The 22386-nt window shown below is 41.8% G+C and overlaps 1 protein-coding gene across 10 annotated transcripts in view; it reads right to left on the reverse strand.

Annotated features, from left to right (window-relative positions):
• Positions 1 to 10842: 10842 nt before the first annotated feature.
• Positions 10843 to 22386, reverse strand: part of TBC1D5 (TBC1 domain family member 5) — a 252557-nt gene continuing 241013 nt past the window's right edge. For 9 of the 10 annotated variants that reach the window (XM_079947228.1, XM_079947229.1, XM_079947230.1 and 6 more), the window contains 2 exons: positions 21637 to 21813; positions 10843 to 14908 (listed from right to left, as the gene is read on the reverse strand). In XM_079947228.1, the coding sequence (XP_079803354.1) occupies positions 14612 to 14908; positions 21637 to 21813 (474 nt within the window). In that variant the 3' untranslated portion in view covers positions 10843 to 14611. Of the gene's footprint in view, positions 14909 to 15003; positions 15117 to 21636; positions 21814 to 22386 lie in introns of all 10 variants that reach the window. The other variant, XM_079947226.1, reaches the window with a different exon arrangement.

Below are 22386 nucleotides of genomic sequence, written 5' to 3' on the forward strand. Positions count from 1 at the left end.
GAAACAAAGGGAACAGCTCTATGCTTGATGGGAAATGGGTAGGTCCCCCTTCCTCAGCTGGCTGGTGGTTATAATAATAATACAGTGGTACCTCGGTTTACAAATTTAATCTGTTCCGGAATTCCATTCTTAAACCGAAGCACGCTTTCCCTAATGAGGCCTCCCGCCGTTCGGATTCCGAGGCAAAGTTCTCAAACCAAGACACTATTTCTGGTTTTGCAGAGTTTGTAAACCAAATCGTTCTTAAACTGGACTGTTCTTAAACCGAGGTACCACAATAATAATAATAATAATAATAATAATAATAATAATAATATATTTATACCCCACCCATCTGGCTGGGTTTCCCCAGGCACTCTGGGCGGCTTCCAACAAAATATTAAATACAATAATTCATCAAATATTAAAAGCTTCCTTAAACATAAAGACAAAGGCTACAGTTGAGAGTTATGTGAGCCTGAAGCTGGCAGCAAAGCAGCAGGCTGGGAAGCCAGAGAATCAGAGCCATGCCTGATTTTTGCTTGAGTCCAAGGCAGCAGATATGGGGGAAGCAAGGTCCTCTTGGGGCCTAGCACAGAACTGTTCCCTTTGTTTCCTTAATGGCCTACAGTGGTACCTCGGGTTAAGAACTTAATTCATTCCGGAGATCTGTTCTTAACCTGAAACCGTTCTTAACCTGAAGCACCACTTTAGCTAATGGGGCCTCCCACTGCCGCCGCATGATTTCTGTTCTCATGCGGAAGCAAAGTTCTTAACCCAAGGTACTATTTCTGCGTTAGCGGAGTCTGTAACCTGAAGCGTCTGTAACCCGAGGTACCACTGTATTGCTTTATCAGGAAGCAAGCCAGGAATTAGAAGAGTCTCAGCATACAGCCTACTCGCCCGCCAAAATCTTCGAACACTACCTGGGTCATCCTTGAAAATGTCTGGAAATGTCAATTGGTGCAATATGCATTCGTGAGGCTGCTGATGGTAACCTAGTTTATTCAGCCATATTACAAAACACTGATATTAGATCAGTGACATTGGTTCTGAATTTGCTTGCTGGTGAAATTCAAGATGCTGACCCTTACCTTCAAGGCCCTGTAGGACTAGGAGATGTTTAGTTATTTATTCCTCCACCCTGTGAGATGTGAGAACAAGGATGCAAGACCAGATCATCTCATCAACAGGGATCAAGTTATGGAATTCATTGCTTCAGAAGATCTATGTACCTCATCAACTGAGTTCAGATGGCAAGTTAACCCTGTTTCAATGCAATATTTTAAGAAATTGCCCACTGCTCTTTTGGGATTCTCCCAGCTGCTACGTGGTGCTCTGGGGACCTAACAGGAATGAAAGCATAATATGTAAGTAATTAGGAAAACGAATATAGTTGGAATTTCAAAGAATTAAAAAATGGGCAGGGGCAGAACAGGCTGGGGACAGGCAGATAAGTAGAATCAACATTGTCAAGATAAAAACAGCAGTAAAGATACCTGCTTGTTTTGATATCTTCAGGTTATTTCAGTTCACCCTGCAACCATTTCCTTCTGTTTTCCTTTAGCTAGACTCTTTTCTTGAGCCTGTGAACCAGGTGACTGTGAAGTACATTTCACTGCGTTTGGCCCTAATAGCGTCTTAATAATATTCATGTCTCTCACTGTCTCTTTCTTCTTAAAGCGTGACTCTTCCATCCCCACCATCATTCACATTTTCTACACTTGTGTCCGTCTTTTAGCTAAGAAAATAGAAAGAAGCAAGCACTTGTTTGACAGGCAAATACAAACAATGATGCAGAACACTGCGAGTATTTATTTATTTCTTGTAAGCCTCAGAGTTCTCCAAAGGTTTTGTGCTATTTTGGCTTTGTGTTTCAGAAGTTGAGCAATTCCCTACAGATGCCTTAAAGGAAGTTCACCTTCTTCGGGATGTGGAAATGCCTATACAAAAGAAAACATTGATTATGGTTTGTGAGTATCTGTGACTATTCACACAAGTCCTGATCCAGGAAAAAAAGCACATTTGGTAGCAAGGCAGCCATGGGAAGGGCCACAGCTCAGTGGCAGAGGTCACAGGTTTGATCTCTGTTATCTCCAGGTAGGATGGGGGGAGGGAACCCTGCCTAAAAAATCTGGAGAGCCGCTGTCAATCAGTGTGGACAGTACTGACAGTACTACATGGACCAATGTAGATGGACAGCTGAAACAGCGAGGCTTTATCAGCATCAGTTGTTTGTTAAGGGAGGCAGAGAGTCCGGGTTCATTCCTGTTCCCTGTACCACAGAACACAGAGCCCCAGATGCTCTCACCATATGAGTAATCTACGCAGCATATATGGTAGCACTGAGAAAAAGGGATAAACAAAACATATTTGTACAGTATGACTCAAAAGGCAAAAATGCATTAATTAACCGGATTCAGCATATCTGACATCTGCTGTTCACACTGAGAGAGATCCCTGCTTCTCCAATTGGCAAACCAGGGACTAGAAAGGGTCATTGCAAAGGCTCACCTTAGATGCAGAGAAAGAGAAATCTGTTTTGCACCGATATTCTTCCAAGCTGTTTCTGCAGTTGGCTAGGTTTGAGGAATTCTCAGGTTTTTCAAGCTCTCGAGAGTAAAAAAATTATTGTACTAGCGAGCCCCTGAATAACCCCTCCCTCCTTTTTTCCTGCTTGGCCCATTTTTGGAGCTCTTTTCTCCACCCTTTGTGCATCACTCAAGAAAGGAGAGAATTACACAAAAACTAAAGCCACGCACGCTTGTTATTTCCATGTAGAGCATACCTGGATGCAGCCTGGAGAGGGAGCCACTCTTTTCACCCGGTCCCAACAATGGATCTTCTTCTCATAGCAACTGCATGTGGTTGTCTGCATGCAAAAGCCAAGCCAAGCCAAGGTGCTTGCACCTCCTCACATGTAGGGGGTGCTGCTCAATTAGAGAAGTTGGTTGTGTGAGTGTGCCAATGGCACACAACCCACACGTGCAAGGAGGGGCTGGCGCTTTAGCCATTGTATTTGGACAAAAAAACCCAAACAATGGGGCCAGGGCTAAAAGTGCAGCCCTGCTCACCCTGCCTTTTGTGCAAGAAAGGAGTGCAGAGGGTTTATTCACTGTCTCAGCTCAATACTGTAACAACAACAACAACAACAACAACAACAACAACAACAACAACAACAACAACAACATTATTTATACCCCACCCATCTGGCTGAGTTTCCCCAGCCACTCTGGACGGCTCCCAACAGAATTAATGATAATAATAACAATAAAAAGGCAATAAAACATCAGACATTAAAAACTTCCCTAAACAGGGGAAGCTTACCTGACACCAATATCAATTGCCGTTACTGTCTTATGTATTTATTTATATACCACTTAATGCCAGAATAAGCTTCCAAGCGGTTTGCAAGTATAAAAACCAATTGTGCAGACATTAAAATATAAACACCCATAATTGAAATGCACAATAAAAATCCAATCAAAATATAAAAATTACAGGTGGGACAGCTCAGTTGGTAGAGCATGGGATTCTTAATCACAGGGTTGTGGGTTCAAGTCCCACATTTGGCAAAATATGCCTGCATTGCATGAATTTGGGACTAGATGACTCTTGTGGTCCATTCCAGCTCCATGTCTATGATTCTATATAAATCACCATAGTTAAAATAGGCAATAACACAATTTCATCAAAACAACTCAGAAGACTAAAGAGATGAAGTGAATGCTAAAGCAAACAGGTGTAAAATATCTTTAAAAGCCAGTAGAATGATAACACTCTTTTATTTCAGAGAGAGTAAATTTCACAGCACTGGCGCCACCAGAGAAAAAGCCCAGCTCTGCATCACAAGTGGATAATCCTTAGGATGTGGCAACATTCACTTGGTTTACATCAGGCACTTGAAGACATGCAGGGAAATGTAATCAGACCCAGTTGCTATTGCTGCTGCGGCCAGTTAAGCCAATGGGCAGGGAACTGGTTGGCAGAATGGCCAAAGAGGTATCGGCATCAGCCCCAGTGGGACCCTCCCAGGACCCTTGGCCAAGGGAGCTACAGCACCCAATGAACTACAGGAGAAGCTGCTGTCTGGACAGGCCTTTGCAGCAATGACAGCTATTTTCTGCTTTGAATGTTTATGGCCCAGGAAGAAACAAGGGCTTGACTTGCATTTGTTCCCCAAACAGAAGAACTTTTCATTCAGAGTTCTGCAAAGGCTCTTGATAATTACCCCGATTATGCCTGCCACTAAACAGCAAGTGCCATTTATAAATACTCTGAACAATTCTGAGTGCCAGCATGCTTATTACTACCTCTGTTTGTTTTCATTAACTAAAGATTTAACTGCCTTGGTAACCAGCAATTCTGGCTATATTTGTAGTCTGACTGAGGTCAGGACAACATGTGAATGTTTCTTTTCAGGGCTGAAAGTCTGTGATTTGTGTCAAGGTACTAATTCATTATTATGCCTTGTCTGTCGCCGTTTTGCAAAAAAACCCGACAACCACCAGTCAAAAAAGAGACAAGGAAGAATAGAAAATTTAATACACAACTGTGATTGAGCTAAATTAAGAGGGGGGGGGGAAGGAAGATTTAAAAAGAAAAAGATGCTGGGCAGAGCAATCCTAACTTGGGGATGATCAGAGTGGCAGAGAAGGGTAGTGTTTTTTCCCCTTGCTCCTCCAAGGAAGCATAGCAGAGGCATGGTCTGGGCCAGCCTAGGATCCAGCAGATCCTGTGACAGACTTGCTCCACTCCACACCATTTTGCTACTGCCAGCAGAAACACCAACACCACCAGCTCCCAAGGCACCCACACCTTCAGTGGGCACAGCAGGTGCTTCTGTGGAGCTGGATGAGCTTGGGCCGGGGGTACTGTGGGGAGAAAGACATCTTTGCCAAATCCAACCCACCCCGCTATCCCAGAGCAGGAGTTAGGAGAGCTCCCTAAGTGGAACAGACATATCCAGAAAATTAATCCTATATATCAATAGCAAACTCAAGATTTTGAGTATTGAGTCAACATGGGCCATCCATGCACACACACTAAGGCTTGCAGAAACACAAATGATCTTTAGAAATAAATTCTATGTGGGATTTCCTCCACCCCATCCCTGCTCATTGAAAACTGGGTGGGATCAGTAGCCATGAAACGCTGACTACTGGGTGGGTGAGCAGGGGGAGAGGAGGAATGGAATATCCTGGGAAAGGGTACCTAGCTGACATTCCAAACAGGAGCAGTCCATGATACAATTTTGTTGTTGTTGCAGATCTCAGTGCATTGCTTTAAGAAAGCAAGCTTTATTGATTGATTGAGTAGTTATAAAACATTTCCATTTCTCATTTGGGCTTTAAAAGAGCCCCACAGGTTTCATTCTTTTATTACAGTGATTGAATACAATGGTTCACAGCTGTGTCTGTAACTATGCAACTGTAACAATACTTCTTGAAAACGTGATAAAAACGTTAATGGGTAAAAAAGAAAACCAACACCAATACCTAAAAAAGAAAGAAAGAAGAGATGCTCAAGCCACAGAGAAAGTGTAAAATTACAATGCATGTAAAAGCCTTGGGGAACAAAAATATATTTATCACCCCCTTGATATGCAACAAAAAGGGGGCAGTCTAACTTCCTTGTTGCACAGTTGGGGTGCTCCTACTGATAAGGCTCTGCCCCCAGGTCCCTACCGATTACAGGACACAGAACAGAGCCCCCAGTGACAACCATGATTGAAAGACAGGCAAGTTCACGTAGGAGGAGTCAAATCTATATAGCACCCAGCTTCTTCTGGTGGTTCACAGTTGTATCTGAAGTGCCATCTACTTTAATTGGATGACATGGAAAATACAACTGAACACATTTTGTCCAGCAGTAGTGATGGTGGGGATAAAGTTTAACTGATTAATTTGTGCCTGTTGCATAGAAATGTGCTTAACAGGCTTCAGTATGAAACCAAGGGTGTCAACCCATGTTCCTATGAGCAGAGCTTTTTCTGAGTGGGCCCAGCTCAAGATAAATGTTAACAGTAAGCCTTAACCTTCAAATAGTGGGAACTTAAATTTCAAAATGTCCTTAATAGCCGTTAATGCATGCATCCACATCTGAGGTCAGCAGGTAGGGCTCTCTTGGGCTGACTTCCAAGCTGGCTGTTTTTAGAAACCATCAATTGTTTTGTCTCAGTTTAAGCTGCTTCCTAATCTTCATAGCAGGAATCCAAGATCAAATATAGCCTTCCGGGAACACCATGTATCACTCCTAATCTTTCCAGAAGACATGAAAAAGAAGAAGTAAATGGTGGGTGAAAGGGGCAAATGTACATACTTGCAAGCCATGCATGAGTAAGGTCAGACTAGGGACATGGCCAATTTCAGTTCTCTTGTTAAAGGAGACTCCAGTAGAGTCTCAAAATAAATGAGAAACCACCAGCTCAGCATGGGTCAATAGCTCTGCTTGAGTCATGGACTGCTTTGCTTTGGGCATGCTGAGGAATTAGCCCTGATCATGATGAAAACTAATTTGTTCAGGGGAGTGTAAACAGCTCATTCTCTCATGGGCAATTTGGGAGGCGCTAAACTGTCAAGACTTTGGTACACCAAACATTGACTGCTCCAAGAAGATAATGAAATCAAGCAAATGGCCTGATGCTTGGAGTAAGCTAAGGCAATGTATTTGCTTCTTAGCAAGCAGATCCATTGAGCAGGTCACATGCAACACGGAACAGTTCAAGGCTACACAAACAGTAAACTGAAACATCAGCAATGTCTTTAAGCAGAACACTCTCCTCTCCTGAAGCTCAATGTATTTATCTACACACACACAAATATATCCCACATTTTTCTCCAATAGGTTTAGTGGCTTCCATGGTTCTCTCTTTCCTCTTTTGATCCTTACAACAACCCTCTGAGGTAGGTTAGGTTGCGAGGTAGTGATGAGCCCAAAATCACCCAGTGAGCTTCATGCCCGAGTGGGGATTTGAACCCTGGTATCCCAGGTCCTTGTCTGACACTCCTACACCACACTTGCTCTCACTTTCCTCCCTTATTTTAAATACTTTCGAAGACCTCTCTTGGTTTTTCTCCATAATTTCATACATTTGTTGCACATGGATGACAATAATTTGGTTTTTAAACCATTTGTGGATATTTTTTCTTCCTCTCTAGAGTGGCCTGATTCAATTTGCAAGCCCAAGGAACCTTGTCATCAGCTGAAACTTTGCGGTGTGTTCAGCTTATAAACTGAACTGATTTCTCAATAATGATGTTATCCACAACAGAGCCTAACTCTATCAGATAACAAAGGCACCAAGTCTGGACGCACATGCAAATTAAATTTACAGCTACAGCAAAATGCACCCAATGTGTTTGCTGTCATGCTGGCATTATTAAATCTCTACCCATGTGTTTTGCCAAGATTTGCAATGCAATAAATCTGCCACATGGTATGCAAAGATGATTTGAAGAGCTCATGGGAGCCATGGGGATGGTTGTCAGACAAAACTCAAAAGAAAGAGACTGATTTGCAGTATTACAGGAAGTGGGAGAAAATTAATTTCCTGTGCCATCATTTATCTGTTGTGAAAACAGCCCTCCTTCTTGCCCAGCAAAAGGGTATGGGAAGTGCTCACACTATTTTGAATGTCTACATGTGGATTTGGGCTTGATGTAACATTATTACCAACAACTGAGCAGATTGTTTATGATGGGGAGGATCATAGCTTGGTTATAGTCAGTGGCATTGCTAAGACCAGAATTCAGGGCCTGAATCCAAGCCTGGGGATCCCCCCCAAACGAGGACCAGAGGCATGCAATAGTAACTGATGCAAATCAGGAAACAGGGCTAAAGTTAGAAACACCAGACACCCTTTTCTCTCACCCCACCCCCTTTACACATTTAAAGGGGTTCAAGAGCCTGGCACTCAGTTAAATCGAACACCAGTGATCCAGGCACACCTGCCACCTTCCGTTCTCTAGTGTCTTTCTGGACATGGCCCAAAGCAGGGTGGTCCAGCTTTTCATACCAAGTGGGCTGCCAGTGTGGAACCCACGGGCCACACACCGCCTTGTGGTGTGCAGGCGCCTGTGAGTGGGAGTGAAGCCTAAATTTGACACCAACACACCAGCCCTTGCACTGCCATCACAACCCAACAATGTGTTTTACATTAAGGTATCAAGTAACAAAATCACTAGCAGTGAACTTCCACAAAACTCAGCTTGCGATTTGGAGGTGTAAGCAATAGAAAGAATCTGGTGCCAGTCCACCGTGCGACCTGCTGGCAGGGCACTGCCATTCCAGAGTAGGCTGCCATATCTGAGTGTAACATGTGCGTTTCTAATTCAGCCACTGCCCTAGATAAGCTGAAGCAGGTGGTGTCCCTGTCCTCCTTGCATCGGGATCAAGTGTTATTGGGACCATCTATCATGTTACATGTTGGTGCCACTAGAATTTATTGTAGACAACACGCAATTCAATAGGCACTTCCTGCTCAGAGACTTCCACTTGCCTCGAAGGGCCAGGCTACATGTTACACAGGAGATTTGTGTCTGGGTATCCTAACCTCTTTTCCACTGGAGTGCACCCACAGTGGGGCAGTGCTAGTTTCTTTGGAACAGTGGTGTGGAAAGAGGTGTTTAATTTTTTCCTTCTGCCTCTGCTGCTTTTCCAGACAGGAGCACCCCTCCAGTTGCTGTTTGCTCAGAAAAGGAGGAGCCTAGGCAAGGGATTTTGAAGAGGAGACCCTGAAGGAGATGAGCAAAGGGCTAACTGCCCCGACTTGCTGCTGCTAACACACCCCCCCAACAAGAAACCCAGACAGGCTTCCATTGCTGTATTTTAGTAGGGAGGGGGGAGGAAGAAAGGAAGAAAGAAAAGGTGATCCAGTCATTGATCTCCTGCATAATGTGTAGTTTGGCCCTAATTTTAGCTAGCAAGTACAATGAGAGAGTTAACAGCCCTGATGATTGTCCTCCAGAGAACAGCATACTGTGGTAGGCAGGATGATTACTATCCTGCACGGAGGCAGGTTTGGTTTCCGAAATTACACCTTTCATGTTTAATCACTGTCATAAGTATACACTTGAGAGCCCCGCACAGAAGAACAGTAAAAGTAGTCTTTAAAAAACTCTGACATTCAAAAGCCAGGAAGATGACCAACGTGGCTGCGCCACCATTTAAGCAGCCCATTGTTTTCAGAGGAGAACTGAAACCAACAGTTGTTACTGCATTGCACCAGGCCTATATTAGAAGGAAGCTATGAGAAGTCTTTAATTTAGAGCTCAGATGGTTTGCAAAGTGCAACACAAGGGACTCTGCACCGTGCCCTAGTATTCCGCATTAATCAATCTGAGAAAACAATAATATATTTTTTATTTATTCATACCTTCAAAGCATTTATCTGCCCCTTTTCAAGCAGAAAAAACCCCCAGAGCGGCTAACAGATCAACGGAAATAACACATTCCCTGCCTCCAAGCTTACAATTTTAAAAAGACAAGACATAAAAGGAAAAAGGAATGAGGAAGGAAGAGGAAAACCAATAAACACAGGCAGCAAAATCTTTACACGGATTGCTCAGTTCAGAAAACAGCCCTGAGAAATAGTTCGGCGACCCAATCTTCCTGAAATAGGCTTATTTGAATTCTTGTCCTTCCCATTGCAGAAGGTAGAGTCATGGGGATCCAGGTGGTGACATCACGCCCAAAAACAGATTGTCTTTAACAATTATTAAAACATGCTTTTCACTTGGATGTGTATATAGAAGGGGGCAGAAACTGCACACACCATCTGTGTTACACATTACTCAGTATGATCCCTTATGAAGCCAGGCTGGATGGCATGCTCTCAGTCTCCTAACCCTGGTTGTTGGGAATGTACTGTGAGATCCCTTGTTTCTTCCTGCTGCCCTAAGTTCCATGAGGTTCTTTCCAAAGAGTACTTTGCCCTTGGTGGTAATATTACTTTTACACTGCACTAATTATATTTCTTCTGTTAACCAAAATTTGAAACCAGTTTTATAACCGGGTTTGTAAAGCTTGAATACTAATTTAACATCAATTACCTGGGAAGGTGATAGATTCTCCTTCATTGGAGGTTTTTAAACAAGAGGTTAGATGACCATCTGTCGAGAATTCTTCAGCTGTGATTCCTGTATTGTAGGGGGTTGGACTAGATGATCCCTTCCACCCCTAGAGTTCTCTGAATTGGGAAGAGAGTGGTCAATGGTGCTTCTTTGTACCTACCCAACGGCAAAGATGCTATACTTGAGTCGCTCTGCCAGCTGCTGGCTTCAACAACTTCTATCTTAAGATATACTGGATGAGATCCACCGTAGAGGGAGTCTGCTTCTTTCTTCCCTTGCACATCCCTGAAGTCTACACTACAGGGCTCAGGGAATCCCCTGGAACAAATGGATAGGGGTTGCAAAGGGTTGGAGAAGAGAAAGTAGAAGTTCCATTGTCACCCAGTTTTACACCATTTACTGTCACTCAAAGATGGTAGGTTTCTGTTCCAAATGTGTCTTTGTTTTCTATCTAGTTGATTGCCCTTCTGTTCTTGCTCTTCAACACAATGCAATGAGGATTTGTATGGAGATGGGCCAGAATGGATTGCTCTTTCCATACTTTTGTGTACAGGAACATTCCTTTAACTTTCTCTTTTGCACACACATATTTATACAAATTGCTGACTCACAGGAGGACATCAGGCACACAATAACTTGATGGTACTAGATCAAATCTAATTTTCCTACCTTTTGAGCAGACGGATCTCCAAGAAGGTAGGTAGGAACTGCCTTTTCTTTTTTTTTAAAGGGAGACGGTGTAGAATAATTGTCACTTTCGCAAGAAAAACTCAAGGGGAAATGCAAAACATCTGCATATTAGTTCTTTCTTTAATAAAGTACGTCAGACATTCTTCTAGAGGAAAGATACAAATTTCCACAGCTAAAAATGAACATCCAGTCACTATATGGTCATAATCATTCTGCAGTAATGTGGACATTACATGCAACAGACTTGAAAGAGCCATGTGGCGAAGATGTGATAAGAATCAGACGAGACTCTAAGAGGCTGGAAAAAAGAACATTTTAGAGTTCCACGTATTAGTACTAAGCAGCCATTTATACTGCATATTATTTTCTATTAGATTACTGATACCCATGAACAAGATGAGTAGGTTAATTTTAGAAGACATAATAAACTGGTACTTTAAAGTGGAAAGTACCATCTAGGAATCCAAATGTAAGGCAATATGGGATTATTATGACCTAATATTATGGTAGTCATTCTGGATCGACATGCATACAAAACCAAGCACTTCCAGAATTATCAAAAAAGCAAATTCCTGTATAGCATTGAGATAGACTGTGTCATAGGGTTACCAATTTTGACTCCTCTAATGGAGTTACTTAGGTTTCATTGCTGTCCTTCCGTAAAGCACTGTTTATTTTCTGAAACCAGTGATAATTACAGGCATTGAGGAAGTAAAGTTATACTAATTATAGCAAACGTGTTTTTTAAAAAAACCCCAGCAAGATAATAGCAAAAAATAAAATAAATTGCATTGTTTCATGGCACTAAGACAGCTCTGACAAGAAAAATAATATGATCCCTGAATTATCTGTAGACAGCAAGGATCAATCATAACAAAATTACAAAACCCTCTATGAACTCCCCCACCCCCACCTGATGAAAGATGATATACCATACTCTAGTTTCTCTCTTACTTGGTTTCCCACTTTTAAATAGCTGTTTACTCTAAATGGCACTTTCCCCTGTTTTATAACAGAAACAAATCTAAACAGAAAGGTTAGTCACATTTAAAGGATCAAAATTAATCACAAGCTATGTAATCCTTTTTTGTCATCCTTACAAATTCAAAGGAAATTATATTTTTAAAAAAGCCTGCACAGGCCATAAAGGCTGAATCTTGAGGTGGTTTACTGTGTAAGTTTAAATGAGAAGGAGTGCTAAGCTGGCACAGAAACCTTGCACAACCACAGTATGTTTTAGGTCTTGCATGCAGAAGAACAGCAATGTGACCTCACAAACTGTATTTGTTATTAAGCTCTTCACACAACCTCTCAGTATTACTCCCACTTTTACAAGGCACAAGGGCATCATCTTGTGAAGAATTACTTGATACTGTCTGAATATATAAATATGAACCTGCCACTGTTCAATAGCTATTACCTGTTAATTTGGGTCATCTGCCCAGAACATTCATGGATACAAAACTAGGGGAAAGTATTGCTAGCTCAACTGACTTCTGGGAGAGCAAACTCACCCAACAATTGTATTCCATTCACTTCAGGGCAAAATATGATCCAATAATTTCCCACAGCTCACATCTCCCAACCCCACAATCCCCTGCACAAAATGACAGGGGCAATATTCTCAGGAGAGCTATCCGTTATGTAACACTTATGCTTTGGGGTCAGGTTGCAATTTGGTTTATAGCATGACTCATGCTGCAGATGGAGGGGTAGAAGTATTCTTAATGTAAGTAACAACTGCAATTAATCACCATTAACATCTTCATGCCCTATCACTTACCATGCAACTGCATTACATGACGGTGGTTATACTCTGTGTGTGTGTCTGGAAAAGAAAACTAAAGCATACAAGCAAAGTGTCTTACTTTGAGATAAATCTTTGAAAATATATTTCACCAGCATCTGTCTACAGAACAGGCTTTTTTTTGGGGGGGGGAATAGGCTGCATTAATATTAGCAACCTTTATTTGTTTGTTACCTCCAAGGGTCCTAGAGATAATTATATATAATGAAGCACAACACCCTTAGTAAAAACTCCTTCCCTAATGGGTTACACATTTCACGGCTAAGAGGTTTCCTTTCCAAATGCAGTTAAAAAGAGAGAGACCAGATTAGTGGGCTAATTAGGTCTTTTTGGAGGCTAACATCATTGAACCATTGCCTATCTCTTGATGAGATCTGGAGAAACCCTGCCATGGCATATTTGCATACAGAAATGGATAGGTGGGCATACCTGGACACCCACCCACCCACCCCTTGAGTTTTCTTGTGTTCAACCTGCAAGCCAGAAGCTTCCTGAAATTCAGTCTGTTCAACACCAATTTATTGCTAAGGTGAAAGATCCCCAACAGGTTAGACACTTGGGGCTATTAATCTCAATAAACCCAAATTCTCCCCCTGGCTTAGTGACATTAGTCAGTGTAATCTAGAGCAATGCTGCACATAATGTTTAGCACTGGCTGCCTGGGAAAGGAAGAAGCATTTTGAGAACAGAATATGTCTCTGGGCTTATGCATACTTCCTATTGTCCTCCTGCTTTTTCCTGGGGAAAACTACTCTTTAGCGCTCAACTGGAGAAAACAGCAATAGGGTTTTCCATGGATTGCTGTTTGTTCTGATTTAGAGTTAAAGGGTCGGTTTTCCCTGGGAAAGGAGCAGGTCAATGGGAAATCGCTCAGACCTGTGCTTCCCTGATTTGTAGCTCTTCTCTGCAGTTACCATCTGGTTATTCTCAAATTGGCCATGCTGGGTGTGAGATTCAGAGGAAGAGCTACTTTGAGAACTTACACTCTTAAAAGCTAGAAAGGAACATAGCCACTACTCCATCAGCATTATATACTATGCACTAGTTATGGACACTGACATATCAGTTGATTCCCAAGGCCAGAATCAGCCTTGGGAAATAGTTTAGCCTACTCTTAAGATTGTGAGAGAAATTTGAGCTAGAGTGAAACATGACATCCTTGGTATAAAAAAGCATGAGGAATCTTGTTGCCCTTTGTGGGAAACATGTAGTGATGTATACATAATCATGCGCACTCATATTAAATTAAATCTAAAAAATGAGTACCAGGGAACCGTTTCTACATGGCTAAGGAACACTGCCGCATTATGACCCTACAATGAGCCTTGGTCCTGGGCCTGAGGGGATTGTGGATGTCCTGAAATAGCTATAAAAATATGTTCCAGGCTATAATATACAACAATACAATTTATTCATTGGGAGACAAGTTTATATCTAGTGGAGACTAAAGTCTAAATGTTTCAAAGCAACTAATGTGCACCTAATTTGTATTACTTTACGAGGAAATTTTTGCACGATAGGAACAGCAGTTAGTGGTTTCTGCTGTATGTAAATTCAGCATGTTATTTTTCTTTCAGGAAATGGTTCAGGAGGCCAGCCAATTGTCTTAGTGCCTGAGATGCAACCAGGATGCAATTCTGAAACCTTTACTTTTCAGATTTTCTAGCTGCCATGTTTTGAGGAGTACCCCCGCTCTCTCCTGAGACCAAATCAATCTGCCAGAATCCAAGCTGATGCTCATTTGCTTTCCCCACATTTGGAAAAGATGCTCACCTGTCTACCCACGAGATTATATACAACATGATGAGTGACTATGAGCTACTACTTCAATATTCCAAGAAGTTGTTAACAAAGTAAACCTACGAGTACCTTTAGTATACATTAGATCTTGAGATTCACATGTGCATGTTTTAAAGGCAATCATTACATAATTGTTGTCTTGATTTCCTTGCTGAAAAAGGACTGCCTTTACCACATCTGTGCTCTGGTTTTATGAGTTTCCCAGTCCCATGAAGTGTCAGATGCACACGCCAATGTGCCACAGCTGACCTCACAGGCTGACTTAAATTTCCAAGGGGCTAACAATGGTGAAATCAGAATCCTTGCTGTTGCTGCTGCTGTCGTCATCAGGGCTGGAACTGAGGTTACTAGAAGAGGCAGATATGGACCCCATCAATGGATCAGAAAAGGCTAAAGAAGAGTGACATGGGACCTCACTCTTGGTGGTCACATCCTTGCAGGTTGGCACAGTCTGCACATGCTCCGGAGCAGGACAAACATTCCCTCCCTCTTCTTTGGAAAGTAGAATATAGTCATCCGTGTGCCTGTTAGCAGAGTTTCCACTCGAATCGGCCACAGCCTATGAAACAAAAGAATTTTGAACAGGCAAGCATGTCAGAAAATCCATTTTTAAATACCACGCCTACTGCATCCATCATCACAGCTAGCACATACCTTTACAGGCGTGGCTGCCGTTGCCTCCACCATCGTTCCCGTGTAAAGGTACACACCAGTAAAGGCACATATAAAGGGGGTCCTAGTTGGGAACTCTTTAAGCAGGGTCTCTCCTACAGATTATAAAGGATGAGTGGGTTTATAGGGTCAAGGTGTCCCCTCTCATAAGCATGCACAGGACCGAAGCCGTTCAAAGCATATGCAATTCTCCCTCCCCGCCACAGTTGTGCTGTCGGTCTCCCGACACATTAGCAACCGCACATTCTTTACAATGATCCTGTACATTTCAATTATCCCTGTGCAGAAAAAAATGTCACGCGAGAAGCAGCTCTTGGTGACTCGCAAAGTGCAAACTGTTAATAAGGCTTGACTCTTAACTACAGCATTGCAAAAATATATATCTTAAAATAACTCCATTACACATTTTAAAATGAAATCTCTAAATTTATATGTAATTAGTTTCTCAAGCCATATATAGATATATCTCCCTGCAGCATCCTTTGCAACATGCTAGCTTTTTTTTCCTGACGCTGCTATTTTCAGAGGTGAAATATCTCCCCACTCCTTCTTCTGCCAGTTTCGGTTTAGGAAAACTCATAGTGATATGAAGCATGTTTTCCCCCATCTGCTGCTGCTACTGAATAAATTGAATATGACAGAATTATACTTCCAGTAGCTTTGAAAGTTAACAACCTTACACCCAGTGCCATATGGCTTCTTGGAACATTTTTTCCTGACGAGTATCTTCTAGTCGGATGAAAGTTATTTCCATCATGCATTAAAGCAAGCAAACCCTCCTGATACTATGTTTTAAACAGGTCTACATGTTTTATGGGTTCATGTCTGTGCCTCCCTTTAGCTATCCATGGGGGGGGGGGGAGGAAGAGAAATAATGTCCTGTGTAAGAATCACAAAATGAATTTTTGCTATCTTTTATTGATTGAATGATTGCATTTCTATCCTACTTTTTCCTCCAAGGAGCTCACAACAACCTTGAGGAGTACATTAGGTCGAGAGGCAGTGACTGGCCCAAGGTCACCCAGTGAGCTTTGTGGCTGAGTGGGGCTTGAACCCTGGTCTCCCAGGTCTTAGTCTGACACTCTAACCACCACACCACACTGGCTCTCTGCATTTGCAGGGCAGGTGATGAAAGACTGGAATTGGTGTGGCTGATGGGAAACGGTAAAGTAGTGAGCAGTGAAAGAAGGGGTGTCTGGATCCAAATCATGGAAGAGAGATAAATCAGCTGTCCTTCCCTTCATTTCAACAGCAGTTTTAGAATAAGCAAACTCTCCCTTTCCATTCCACCTTATAAGGCACCAGAGCCCTCTCCCTCAAAATTTGCAAAGGAGAGAATGCCACCAGGCGTAGCTTTTGTGACAACTGTACTACCAAGAGTGGAAAAGCAACATCCTGCTGAAACTTCCTCTACTCAACATCTATACTGATGCAATATGCAAAGAATATGCAAATCCCTCTAAATTTAAATCCAGCAAGCAAAACATTTGAAACTGATTTCTTCCTTGCGTGTTGCCAGCCCTAATTGTAAATATTACAGTGGCTCTGAATTTTGACCGTTCCCTGGTCTCGTATAAAGAAAACATAATGTGTTGATCATATAAGTAATTGGCCTTTTGTAAAATTCTAAATTAATTCACTCCTTTCCCCTGCCCTATTGTAAAGCTATCTCTCTGCAAATCACAATCGGACATACACATTTGCTTTTGTTTATTATGAGATGACAACTGGCATCTCCAATAGATTTATGGAATAAGGTCAAGTCCCAATCTTCCTATCAAGCATTCAACTGTACTAGCTCTAATAAAGTCTATAATGACTGAGGCAGCAGAAAAAAGAGGAGAGGCTGTTTAGCCCCCCCCCCCCCCTGGAACTTTCAACCTCACTAATCTTATTGGGAGAGAGTTAAGCATCTGTTTAACTCTGCCACTGAAATCTATGGGACTTAAAAATGCTGGATCATTTTAAATCTACACGTTGGATTACTGGCTATTTCAACACAGTTGCATCTGTATGGAAATTATTGTGTGCAGGTAATCATGGCAAAATAAACTTTATGCATTAATAAGCCGAAGGTTAAAAAGAAGAAGCTGAAATGTGAGCAGCCACAACGTAATTGCAATACAGTGGAGGTAGCAGCCTTGAAGCTGCCTCACACATACTACTACAGAGGGGTAGAAAAAGCAATACAATTAGATATTTTGGTGCTAATACAGAAAAAGCTAAATCCAAAGCATGCCTGCTCAAAGAGACTTGCAGTCTAGTCTAAGTTTAGAACTACTGCCTTTGATAGAACAGATACTGATGCATTAAAATGTTCCAATTAATTCATGGCAATATTTTAAAAGCTTATGCTGCACTCATAAAATTCTTCCAGCCTGACCTAAAGACATCACAATACGACACCGTGCCTCATTAAAACTGAAAGTTGGCTCTGGTGTCCTTTCTGTATAGGCCATTGAACATAGCACTTATTTAACTTCTGAAAATTCATTATGAAGCTTTTATTTCTTTAAATGCTTCTGATTAAAGTTAAAGCTAAGCAGAACAAAGGAAGACATGAAATAGAGGTATTAATGTTTTCCTTTCCTCTAATTTTTTGAAATAAAGAACATAGTAAGCATTATATGTTATATATATTGGAACCGATCTACATTCTTTTTGTCTAAAGTAAGATTGTTCCTTTATAAATCCCACAAAGAGAAGGAAAAAGGAAGGAAAAAAGAGGACAAACAACTATCTAGCACCTCAGGGTGTGTGTTTTTTTAATTCAGGATACCCAGGGTCCAATTTCAGGCAGAATTCCTACTGGGATAGGCCAGGCAAGATATATAATTTGGCCTCTTTCCCCCCTCATAGTAATGAGCTTGAAACACCATACTTTGGTCCTAGTGTCTTGCCTGCTCTTATGGTAAGCTACATATTCTTGGCAATGGCTGCTCACTGCCTTCCTAGGGTGGGTGGGGTGACATTTGCGGTCCCTCGTGCTCCAGCCTCAATTCCCTCTGCTTGACCGTTGCAGGAAATTCCCCATAGCCTGAGGATCTAGGGGCGGACTACTGCCAAAAATGCCCTTTCAAACGGCCCAATCAGTGACCATGTTGATAGGGCAGAACCTTGCTGACTGGCCAGGCAGCAATGCTCAAAAGGGCCACCTCTTCCCCACCAAAGCTATGTGCAATGCTCACCGTCTTACACTTGTTCCATGAAAGTACACAAAAAGCAACAAAACCACCACCCCTTCTCAGGGCTCTCTAGCGTCACTTTCTAGTGGAGCACACTCCGCCCAAACATCTGACAGCTTGCCCCAGTCAGATCTCATTGTCTTTACCTATTTGAACAAGCACTTGCCCACTTTAGTTGTAAAGATGGTGGCCTCTATATACCGTATTTTTCACCCTATAGGACACACTTTTTCCCCTCCAAAAATGAAGGGGAAATCTGTGTGCGTCCTATAGGGCAAATACAGGCTTTCGCTGAAGCTTGGAGAGCGAGAGGGGTCGGTGCGCACCAACCCCTCTCGCTCTCCAGGCTTCAGGAAGCTATCAGCAAGCCTGGGGAGCCCGCGGGAGTTCCCACAGGGCTCCCTAGGCTGCGGATAGCAGCCTGCCACCCGGCGCGCAGGGCACCCTGAAGCAGAGCGCCCTGCGCATCGGGCAGACATCCGCAGCGTGGGGAGCCCGGCGGGAGGGAGGCGCAGCGCCACCATCCTGCTGTTCCTCGACCTGGTTTTGGGGGGGAAATAAAGGGAATTTTTTTTCCCTTTATTTCCCCCCAAAAAAACTAGGTGCGTCCTATGGGACGGAGCGTCCTATGGGACGAAAAATACGGTAAATCTGCACAACAGCATGATGGATAGAACCCTACATGAAATTCAAAAAGGCTAATTTAATCTATTTGAGTGAATGAGGGTTTCATACTATGCATTAGTATTCTGCTCTAATGTTGTCTCTAAAATGTTTAGCAGGGCTTTCAGAAGACTGAAAAGCAGGTGTAATTGCTTAGTAAACACCTAGACCCATTGGATATTATTTCCAAAGTAAGTAATAGAAAGGCTATCATATCTGCCTTAAATGTAAAAAGATGCAGAAACCGTCTACCCTAATATTCATAAACAGAAAATCCTATTAAGCCACACCTGCCTGTTCTGTGAAAAGTATCAATTGGCTATTTTATGAGATAAAATTTACATTAAATGGTGTGCAATTTCTTCTCTGCTAATAAAAGTATGCTGACATTGGAAGTCCAGTATGTAAGTGGAGCCTATTACTTACTGTAGACCTGGTTTTCACAATGTAATACAACAGGTAAACAGACATAGCCTGTTTTCTAAACAGAAGCTGTCATATGGAAAACAGTAACTTCTTCCTCAGATATCCTGGAGGCAGACTGCAATTCTCAGTAGCACCCAACCAGTCATAGGCTTCTGAGCATGTGATCCATCACGGCAATGAATCCAGTCCAAAACATTTTGAAATCACATTTTTCATGTTCAAGCAGATATTCTAAGCTGACCTAGTCCTAAAACTTTGAAGATTCAGAGTAGATTTACCACTGAATAATGACACTGGTTAATATGATTTTGGGTTGCAGTCTGCATCTCAGCCCCGTCAATGGTTCAGCAACATCCCATAGCTGGAGAGCTATGAACAGAAAACTATTGGACTATGTTGCAGGGGCAACAATGTAGATCATGTCCACAAATCTCAAATTTACAGACAAAACTGAAGCGGGATGGGGCACAGTGCCAGCTTGACTTGTATTGACAAGACTGCTGGGAGGCTAATGGCCAATCCGGCAAGTTTCTATTTTCACTGAATGGATTATTCTCTTAGGCATGTTTAATACCTGACCAATTAGGCAGAATTCTTTTTTTAAAAAAAACTTTTACTTTTCCATAGTGTAAACTAAACTATGTTTTGTAAAACTTGTCTGATTCTATATTTTTTCTTTGGTCACCAACTTCGCTGGTCAGTTTTTAAGCAGAAATCCCTGAAGTGCTCACCATATTAACTTTTTAATTAAAAGGCTATATTAAAGTGAATCCTGAGTTAGGGCTCTCCAAGGTACTGAGATAGACAATCTCCTTCTCTTAAAAAGTTGCACACGTCAGCCAATGTCAAACAGCCATAACATTTAGGGACTCCTTTATCTCAGGCACAATCTGTTGGGAGTTGCCATTGTAAAATTCTTGAAATAAATTGGAATTGCTCAAGAAAACAGCTACGCTACGGGTTTTCAAAATGTTCCATCTTATCATTTTATCTGTTTGTTTGATTACCGTAGTTGAAACTCTTATATTTTAATTTATAGTTTTATATTATTGTGCCCTGCCCTGAGATCGCTCTATGATGAAGAGTGGATTAAAAATAAATAAATGTTATTGCTGGTATATAATCGTCTACTCTTGATCGTCTACTTCATCAGCCTATGTATAAGACTGAAAAGTCTAACGCAACCACTTGCTACATGGAAGGCAGATAGAGCTATTTCCCTTCATAACTTGAACGAGCGTTTACAAGCGATAAAGCTACCATACAGATTTGAAGGAAAAGCCCAAACAGATGAAAGAGGAGAGTGGTTCAAAACAGTTGACGATAAACATAGCGCAGCAATGTAGCTGGTCAAATATTATTGCATAATGATAGTCTAGAAGACAGAGATAGTAAGAAGAGTCAAGCAATGCCAAAAAATGCTCATCTTCTGTTGTGAAATCCCTAGTTTCTATAGTCAGATTCTGCATCTTTTAGCATATCACAGCTTATCTTCATATATACAAGAAAACAGGGAAGCAACAGAGAAAATCACTTTATCTGAAAGTCAGTAATTGTGATTAGAATAGGACATCCCAAAGATATTTGCCCCACAGGGGGAACATAATAGCCCTGCTGAATCAGACTAAAGGCCCATCGAGTCCAACCCCAGAAGCAGGATACAAAGACAATTGCTTTCTCATTTTGTGCTTGTTGGCAGCAGGTTTTCAGTGCGGTGCTTGTCTCTGATCCTGAAAGCAGTACAATCGTACCTTGGAAGCTGAATGCCTTGGCTCCTGAACAAATCAGCTCCTGAACGATCGAAACCTGGAGGTGAGTGTTCTGGTTTTCAAACGATTTTCGGAAGCCAAACATCCTGTGCGGCTTCCGATTGGCTGCAGGATGCTCCTGCAGCCAATCGGAAGCTGCACTTTGGTTTTCGAACAGTTCAGAACGCATTCTGATGGAAAACCAAAATACCACCGTATACAGCCACCATGACTAGTAGCCATTAATAGTCTTATGGTCCATGAACTTGTCACACCTAAAAGCCATGTTGGGAGCCATCAGAAAGTTTAAAATATAAATTCAGATTCTTCTGAAAAAAGGTTCAAATGGAGTTGGAAGCTACTATTGCTATTTATTTACTTTGAAAGTGACTTAATTGTTGTTGTTAATATAATAATAATAATAATAATAATAATAATAATAATAATAATAAATTCTAAGCCTGCAATCCATTGGGACTTGAATTCAATGGGGCTTGCTTGGCTTGGATTAGGCCTTTATCTTTCCTGTCTGCTTTTTTTAAGGCTTTAAAAAGTACCCCAGGCCTTTCTTTTCTGAAACACATGCATTTTACCTGCTTCCTTAGAGGCAGGGGCTCCTTTGCAACGGAAGGCTCTTCTACAGCTTCATTTGTCTCCTTGGTCTGATTGTTGGAACAGTAGTGATCATCTTCTATTGTGATTTGTTCATTCTCCTCGGCCTCCAACTGGCTCTGATTGAAACGTAAGGAACCTTTCAAAATATCCTTGATCTGTTTATCAAGGGGGGAAAAAGGTAATTTAGCTGCATTGCAACATCTGCCACTTAAAGCCAGGCCCTCTTCGGAATCAATCTTCTTATGCATTGATTGCCTAAATTGTTGAAGACATTTATAAAAATGACAACTGTGTTTATGAGTAAAAGCATTAGGGTGCCACTGAATCTTCTAGCAAGAATGATGAGATAAAGGAAATGCATTTAAAAGGACATCAGTTCCCCTGGATGCCATTAAAACATTGAAACGTGCCATAGTGTATCGACCTGAGCCCTTTCTGGATCCAGCCTACAATTCCACAAAGTACTGAAAAATTGCAAGAGTGAACAGACATATATTAAAACTGATAATCTAACTGAAAGCACCCATAGTGCATGATCTTACAACTGCAATGACATTAGAATATGAAGAACAAACACTGGGAAGAATGGCAGATGAAGGTGATGGAATACATGGAACTGGCTGAGATGACTGGAAGAATCCGGGACCAAGGAGAAGAGTCGGTGGAAGAAGATTGGAAAAAAATCAAAGTTTATCTTCAAAAATATTGTAAAATTAAGGATTGTTAGA

Source organism: Podarcis cretensis (genome assembly GCF_951804945.1).
Source record: "Podarcis cretensis genome assembly, chromosome: 12".
In the NCBI taxonomy this organism is placed as follows: Eukaryota; Metazoa; Chordata; class Lepidosauria; order Squamata; family Lacertidae; genus Podarcis; species Podarcis cretensis.